Source organism: Acomys minous (assembly GCF_964271855.1).
Source record: "Acomys minous genome assembly, chromosome: 19".
Classification (NCBI taxonomy): domain Eukaryota; kingdom Metazoa; phylum Chordata; class Mammalia; order Rodentia; family Muridae; genus Acomys; species Acomys minous.
Window position 1 is genome coordinate 66,874,494 of NC_140499.1, and position 8,109 is coordinate 66,882,602.

At 48.8% G+C, this 8,109-nt stretch overlaps 1 protein-coding gene across 1 annotated transcript; it reads left to right on the plus strand.

Annotated features, from left to right (window-relative positions):
- The first annotated feature begins 4,613 nt into the window (after positions 1-4,613).
- On the plus strand, positions 4,614-7,561 carry TXNIP (thioredoxin interacting protein). The gene is made up of 8 exons (XM_084769243.1): positions 4,614-5,179; positions 5,624-5,696; positions 5,803-5,950; positions 6,056-6,158; positions 6,278-6,534; positions 6,631-6,787; positions 6,900-7,051; positions 7,174-7,561. The coding sequence occupies exons 1-8, from the start codon at positions 4,930-4,932 to the stop codon at positions 7,213-7,215; spliced, it is 1,182 nt and encodes a 393-aa protein (XP_084625369.1). The 5' UTR covers positions 4,614-4,929; the 3' UTR covers positions 7,216-7,561.
- Positions 7,562-8,109: the final 548 nt, after the last annotated feature.

Below are 8,109 nucleotides of genomic sequence, written 5' to 3' on the forward strand. Positions count from 1 at the left end.
CTTAAATGTCAGGACGGACAGGGTTTTTTGAACGGGATTCGGTAAGCACAGGATTTTGAATAATCACAGGAGCAGGCAGGAAAAAAAAATTCTGTTGGAGTAACCTATAGATTATAGTGCGGAGATTAGCCAATAATTATTAAGAAATCTAAAGTGGGTGTAGATGTACTTGGACGATCGACATAGGATCAGGAAATCAAGGCCAGGCTAGGTGCATAAGGCCCCAGGTCCCTCTCCGGCTACCCTCCCATTTTTTTTTTTTTAAAACGGGATGGAGGTGGGTGTATATTCATTACTGGATAAGTTGAATTTGAGATGCTGGAGACAGGCTAGTAACCCAGTAGAGCAGTTTTCTGTTTGATTGTATTCTGTAGGCTCAACTTAGCTGCACCTTGAGCTTCTGATTTTTTGTTTATTTGTTTGTTTGAGACAGGGTCTCTCTGTGTAGCCTTGGCTGTCCTGGAACTCACTTGGTAGACCAGGCTGGCCTCAAAACTCACCAATCAGCTCACTTCTGCCCCCTGAGTGCTGGGATCAGGGGTGTGCGCCTGGTGTGACCCTTCTTCTGCCTTCGCCTCTTGAGTGCTGGCCAAACCTAGGGTATCCTGCGTCCCAGGCTGGAACTGCATCACTAGGCCCTGGTTTTGTGGTTGGTCTGTTTTTTGTTTCTAGATTTATTGCTTTTATGTTATGTATGGGTGTTTTGCCTACATGGATGTCTGTGCACCGTGTGTGTGCAGGGAGCCAGAAGTGGGTCGGCTGCTCTGGAGCTGGAGCTACAGATGGTTGTGAGGTTCCATTGTGAGTGCAGGAACGGAACCCAGGTCCCGAGAAAAGCGCCGTCTTTCTGGCCTCCCTGCTCCCTACAGCGTTAATATTATTTACAAAAGGGTGATGCACAGATGCCCGAGGTGAAAAGCAAAGAAAGAGGCCAACAGGCAGGAGAGCCGGCTCAGTGGCACTTACTGTCATTGCAAAGGACCCAGGTTTACTTTTTAAAAAAGTCCCTTTGAAGTCTTAAGATATCATTATTTAGGCTGTTTTTATTTATCTGTGGTTTGGAGTCATGTACACAACTAGGCAGTCTCAAATCCCACAGATTCATTTAACATTTCCCTCCTCTAAACTAACATTCCTTAGGGAAAAAAACAAGAAGTGGGTGGATGAGGGAAAAGACAACTTTATGGAGTCAGGGTCCTGGCAGTGATTAAGAAAACAAGTTGCTTTACATTCCCAGCTGAGTCTTGACAGCCCTAAACATCGGCAAGGTCAGAGGTGAAAGAAAAACAAAATGTACTCATGGCCTTGTCTCCTGCCCACAGGGCTGCTAGCCTTGGCTACTGGGTCCTCCTGACACAGGGACCGAAGGGTCAGGCAGTCGATGATCTGACTTGCAAAGTCCTGAGCCAAGCTCTGCGTTTCTGCCCCTCCTTGGCACTTCTGTGCCTATCTCTGTCTCCAAAAGCATTTGTACTGTTTGTAGGTCAGGTGTATAAGACTTTCTCCTTTCTTTCATCCAAGAACTGAGGAGAGAGAGAGAGCGAGAGCCAGAGAGAGGAAGAGAGAGACAGAGACAGAGACAGAGACAGAGACAGAGAGAGACAGAGAGTCAGACAGAGGTGTGTATGTGCTTGCATTCATATGTGAATGTGTGTGTGGTGTGTGAGTGTCCTTGTATGCGTTATTTGAATGTGTGAGTGTGCCTGTACGTGTGTGTACGTGTGTGTGTGTGTGTTTATGTGTGTGTGTGAGAGAGAGAGAGAGAAAAAAAAAGAGATGTGTGTGTGCTTGCATTCATATGTGAATGTGTGTGGTGTACGAGTGTCCTTGCATGTGCTATGTGAATGTGTGAGTGTGAGTGTGCATGTACGTGTGTGTATGTGTGGAGTGTGTGTGTGTGTGTGAGAGAGAGAGAGAGAGAGAGAGAGAGAGAGAGAGAGAGAGAGAAGGGACAGATTGTTATCAGAATACCAGGTGAAAGGTTATAAACAACTCTCTCCAGGAGGCAGCCAATTCAGAACATGCCTTGGCTCTAGGCCCGGGAAGCAGCTGCCGCTGCCAAAGTTAAACAGATTTCTGGCCTAACAGAACAAACAAGTGGTCTGCGCTGAGTGCTGCAAAGCGAGAAGAAAAGACAGTCATGCAGGGAACAAGACACAACTGTCCACAGGATTGTTTAGATTAAAACATTCAGTACTCTATAAACAGCCTTGCCCTGCCTCCGAGATGTCCCAGTCAGCGCCCTCTGACCCTATCAGCAGCCACCACTATTCCTTTCCCCTGATCGCCTCAAATCTTAAACAATAACAACGTTTTACATTTAATTTATTTTGTGTGTCTCAGGGAGTGAGTTAGTGGGGTGGAGGGTGTGGTGTAGGGGGTAAGGAGGTCCTAGTTGGTTTTCTCCTACTGTGTGGACTCTCCCTGGTTCTCCTCAAATCAGCTGAGGCTGAGGAGATGGCTTGGTAGTTGATAGTATTAGACAAAGTGGTTCCAGTCCCAGCCCCAGAACGGCGGCTTACACGGGATAACTCCAGTTTCAGGGCATCTGAGCCCTTCTTCTGGTCTCTACCTGCAGCAGGCACACACGTGGCAAAAACACCCATACACACAACAAAGTAATTAGATCTTATGTTGCTACATGCCACACTAACACTATTGATATATGTGTTTTTGGTAAACATTTAATGTTTTATACCATCAAGCTATGATTTTTCTCAGATGCCTGCTACAGTTTGGAACTAATTAGGGAGAGAGTCCTAGCTCTCTTGCTTTTGGTTTTTGTTTGTTTGTTTTGTTTTGTTTTTAGAGACAGGGTTCTCTGTGTAGCCCTGGCTGTCCTGGACTCACTTTGTAAACCAGGCTGGGCTCGAACTCACAACAATCCGCTTGCCTCAGCCTCCTGGGTACTGGGATTGCACTACCACACCAAGCACTTCTCTTGTTCTTGATCAATACTGTTTGTTATTGGAAAACACCTCAAGCCTAGTTAGTGAACTTTCTGGAACAAACACACACACCCTAAGGATCAACGTGTTCCTAGGCTTTGGTGTTGTGTTTTCCAACCCTGTGACGTTCAGCTCCGAGCTTGCTTAAGATTAAAGTTGAGTTGTAACTTGTTAGCCTTAGGGTGTCAACCTAGTTAAGGCATGTGAGGGGGCATGTGGGGCGGGGGACTTGTTTATCAACAGCAGAGAACAGGCTTCTAATTGTGCAGAAGGCAGAATTTTTATATATGCAAAAGCCTTCTTACTTCACCTAAAGCTTGGGGCTGGCTATTGTCTTTATTTACCAGCACCAGGAACAAGGCGGCAATCTCCTAATTACTCTGCCAGAATATGGAAGGAGTCTGGGCCCCAAAGGCAAGGGCGGGGTGTGGGTGTCCCTCTTCTGCACACAGGGTTTCTTAGCAGAGCTTACTTCCTGAGTTATTTCTCGAGTCAGCTCCTGAGGTATCCTTCACTCAGCAAGGTTTGCCCAGATAGCCAAGTGAAACCGATACAGCTTGCGCCCTGGTGCAGCAACAGGCTTAGGGATGTGCGTTTCATTTGGTGAGTTTGGAGAAAGGATGAACACACACATACACACACACACACACACACACACGCACGCACGCACACACACGCACGCACGCACACACATACACACACGCACGCAAGTGGCAGGAACTCGGGAACAAAGTGGAGTGATAGACCTTTTTCTTTCTTTTTTGTTTGCACCCCCCACCCCCGTTTCCTGGAGAAGCAGGGACGGCGGAGGGAGAGATCGGCGTCAAGTACACACCTCACTGCAGTGAGGTAAATGAGGGAACATATACAAAGTGTTCCCCAACTTTACAGGTACACTGAAGAGATGAGGGGATAAGCAACAGGATGTGGGCACGCCCTCGCTGCTTCCGTTCCAGAGAACACAGAACAGAATGGGTGAGGAACAAGACGCAGCACACAGGGGCTGAAAGGAAGGGGACACACCAAACCGGCTTCCCCAGGGAGGACGGAAAGCAGTCTTAAAATATCTGACAAGTTCTCCTCTGGAGAGACAAACGCGTCTTATCCGTCAATACTAGAAGTGCAGTAGGAGGACACAGGGTGGGCTCCTTCTCACTAACACGTCTGAAGTACCCTTGGGGCAATGGGATTGTTTTTCACAGACTTGCGAACTTGCGAGCCAGGAAGTATCAGTCACCTCGCAATGAAACTGGCTGGGCTAGGGCCGAGCATGAAATCCCCTCCTAAGCACATTTTCCTTTCACCTAAAAAAAGAAAACGGGAAAGAAAAAAAAAAAAAACCCGAACGTAACACACACCCAAACAACCCGGCTCCCAGGAGGAGTCGCTGGATGGGGTTCAGGGTCGCGGGGTCCATCCCCGGGGAGCCGCCCGCCGCCCCGGGCCCCGCCCCTCCTCCTGGCGCGGCCGCGCACCCACACAGCAACCGCTCTCCGTGCTGGGAGCACACCGTGTCCACGCGCCCCCGCGGCGCCGCTGATTGGTCGGACGCCTGGTAAACAAGGCCCAGGCAGCCAATGGGGGAGCTGTGCACGAGGGCTGCACGAGCCTCCGGGCCGGCGCTCGCGTGGAGCCGCAGCCGGGCGGCTATATAAAGCCGTTTCCGGCTCCCGGTTGTCACTCTCCGGCTTACTGGGTTTTACTAGGGTTCCTCCCGCTGCTGGAGCGAGCACAGCTGTTGCAGCTTTCTTTCTCCTGAGCGCCTTTGGCACAGCCAGCCGCCTGAAACTTCCAGGCACCTTTTGGAGGATAGTTGAAGAGTTTGTTTGAGCGAGCTGCTTCATTTGGGCGTTCAAGCTCCGTCTGCCTTGCAGAGTGAACTGTTTTTAAATTTGCCTTGTAGGGGGCTCTTAAAGAGTTTTTATTTTTTATTTTTCCCTCTCTACGGGTTCCGTTTGTCTTGAACCCACTCGGCTCAGTCATGGTGATGTTCAAGAAGATCAAGTCTTTTGAGGTGGTCTTCAACGACCCGGAGAAGGTGTACGGGAGCGGGGAGAAGGTGGCCGGCCGGGTGGTAGTGGAAGTATGTGAGGTGACTCGAGTCAAAGCCGTCAGGGTCCTGGCTTGCGGCGTGGCCAAGGTCCTGTGGATGCAGGGGTCCCAGCAGTGCAAGCAGACCTTGGACTACCTGCGCTATGAAGACACGCTTCTCCTTGAAGACCAGCCCACAGGTACTTAGCTGTGCTTTGCAGGGCGGGTGGTGACTGGGGAGCTTTATAAAGGGCAGGCAGCGGACCTCCACCAAGTGCTTTGAGTGGTGAGAACTGTGTTGGTCCACACACACACACACACACACACACATATATATATATTACGTTTTAATATGCAAGTCTTTCACTACCCCCTTTCACTCCCCCCACCCCCCCCGGTGATTTGACTAGTTTCTGTGGTGCTGTTCACCCTTAGCTACTTAAAGATTAATGTATTCTCGGTCTATACTGGATCCACGGGGCAACTGTGCTGGGTGAGCCTTTTAGTACTGTGGGCTTTACAACTGTTGTCCGAGAAAATGCCCTGGAATCTTTCATTCCACAGTGTAAGAGATGAAAGTGGAAGTAGAAATAACCGTGTCTGCTGCCCTAGCACTCCTCACAGATGCCTTTGCTTTTCTGCAGGTGAGAACGAGATGGTGATCCTGAGACCTGGAAACAAATACGAGTACAAATTTGGCTTTGAGCTTCCTCAGGGGTAGGTATCCTTGAGCTCTTGATTGCTAAAAAGCCTTCGCCCTCCATTAATTCCTTAAAATTCTTAGATAGCATTAAAGAAAAAAATTTTTATTGTTTTGACACAGGCCCTTGGGAACATCCTTCAAAGGAAAATATGGCTGTGTAGACTACTGGGTAAAGGCTTTTCTTGACCGACCCAGCCAGCCGACTCAAGAGGCAAAGAAGAACTTTGAAGTGATGGATCTAGTGGACGTCAATACGCCTGACTTAATGGTGAGGTTTATTTTAAGCTTTTATTCTCCTTGGTCAGGCATAATAAATTAGATGGCTTGGGGCATCGAAATATCTCAAAATATCTCTTTGTGTCCTCCTTCACAGGCACCAGTATCGGCCAAAAAAGAGAAGAAAGTTTCCTGCATGTTCATTCCCGATGGTCGCGTGTCGGTCTCCGCCCGAATTGACAGGAAGGGATTTTGTGAAGGTAAAAGTCTAGAGCTTAAAATTACTGGACAGGGTAGCCCAGAGCCGTGGGTTGTCAGGGGTCTCGAGGTAGAGGCAGAGGATGGATGCTCATTCTCCACTCATCTTCTTTAATCCCAGGTGACGACATCTCTATCCATGCTGACTTTGAGAACACGTGTTCCCGAATCGTGGTCCCCAAGGCAGCAATTGTGGCCCGACACACTTACCTTGCCAACGGCCAGACCAAAGTGCTAACTCAGAAGCTGTCCTCCGTCAGAGGCAACCACATCATCTCCGGGACTTGCGCATCTTGGCGTGGCAAGAGCCTCCGTGTGCAGAAGATCAGACCGTCGATCCTGGGCTGCAACATCCTTCGGGTTGAATATTCCTTGCTGGTGAGTGCGGTGCCGGGCTTCGTTCTTGCAGGGAAACAGTTCTTCCCTTCCAAATTCCACAACGTGCATCTAACAAACCGCCACCTTCCTTCCTAGATCTACGTCAGTGTCCCCGGCTCCAAGAAAGTCATCCTTGACCTGCCCCTAGTGATTGGCAGCAGGTCAGGTCTGAGCAGCCGGACATCCAGCATGGCCAGCCGTACGAGCTCCGAGATGAGCTGGATAGATCTGAACATCCCAGACACCCCAGAAGGTAAGCGGCATCCAGTACCTTTTCTTCCTTTTAGCCTGCTCGGGCTTGTGAAATTGGGGTGGTCCGGCGTTTTTCTTAGCTGGACTTCTGATCCCCTGTTTTCTCTTTGCAGCTCCTCCTTGCTACATGGACATCATCCCTGAAGATCACCGACTGGAGAGTCCCACCACCCCGCTGCTGGATGACGTGGACGGTTCTCAAGACAGCCCTATCTTCATGTACGCCCCTGAGTTCCAGTTCATGCCTCCACCCACATACACTGAGGTGAGGACTGCCCTTCTCTTACTGGCAACATTTTGTCCTAGGAAGGAAGGATTACTTAAATGTGTGGTTTTTCTACTTCTTACTAAAATAGTCTCCTTGTTCTGCCCCCCCCCCCCCAACAGGTGGATCCCTGCGTCCTTAACAACAACAACAACGTGCAGTGAGCCTGTGGGAGAAAAGACGCATCTGTACTGTCATTTCTTTCTGCCTCTCTGCTTGGACGCCACTTGGTCTCTACAGTGGGGGATGGGTCCACCCCAGCCTCTGACTCCACAACAGGGGTGGTAATCGGCAGGCAGGTCCCTGGCTTCAAGTGGTACAGACTCGGCCAGTGCCCGCACTGTGGTACAGGAGTGTCTGATGGGTGGATGTAAGAACGTTCTAGAAAAGTTCAGACCTGGTCCACTTCCTCACATCTTGGAAATGAAGACATGGTAGTTTTTGTGTCAGGGTATAAATGATCTGGCATGGTCTTTCCAATGTTTTGGGTTTTTTTTTTCTTTTTTTTTTTTAACAAAGGGAATTAATGGTTGTTAAAAACAGCAAACCAGGAACTTCTGTGCCATGGGTGACAGAGAGCCAATTTCATGTATTAGAAAAAGAAATATCATGGCCAAAAATTTGGAAGAGGAGTATTTTTGTTTTCTAAATCAGTGTTCCCTTTTTTAATATCCTTACAAAGAAAAAAAAAGAAAACCTGTGAATTACGGAGCCGAAGTGACTTTAGCCTGGACTTAAAGCAGTAGTGGCTGCACCCACTAATAGCCATAAAAACTATTTTATAGCCAATTGCACTGTGCTCTCTTGTTGGAAACTTAATCAGATGGGAGAGTCTGCTGTTTCTGTGTGACGCCTTGGAGTTGATTCTAAGGTGGTGTTCTTAGCACTTTATTTAGCTCCTGTCAATTTTGTTTCAGTCTAATTACAGATAGCTCTGCTAGTCTGTGTCTGTTAAGGATGAATCCCAATGATACAGAAAAGGGGCTGTGGGGGGGCGGGGTCTATATGTACCCCTGCCTGTCCTAGAGCCCTATGTAGACAGACCAAGCTGGCCTCAG

Coding starts and splice junctions, on each gene's coding strand:
- TXNIP (XM_084769243.1), top strand. CDS start 4,930: ATGGTGATGTTCAAGAAGATCAAGTCTTTTGAGGTGGTCTTCAACGAC. Junction 6,159..6,277: donor CAGGAAGGGATTTTGTGAAG/GTAAAAGTCTAG, acceptor CTTTAATCCCAG/GTGACGACATCTCTATCCAT. Junction 6,535..6,630: donor GGGTTGAATATTCCTTGCTG/GTGAGTGCGGTG, acceptor CTTCCTTCCTAG/ATCTACGTCAGTGTCCCCGG.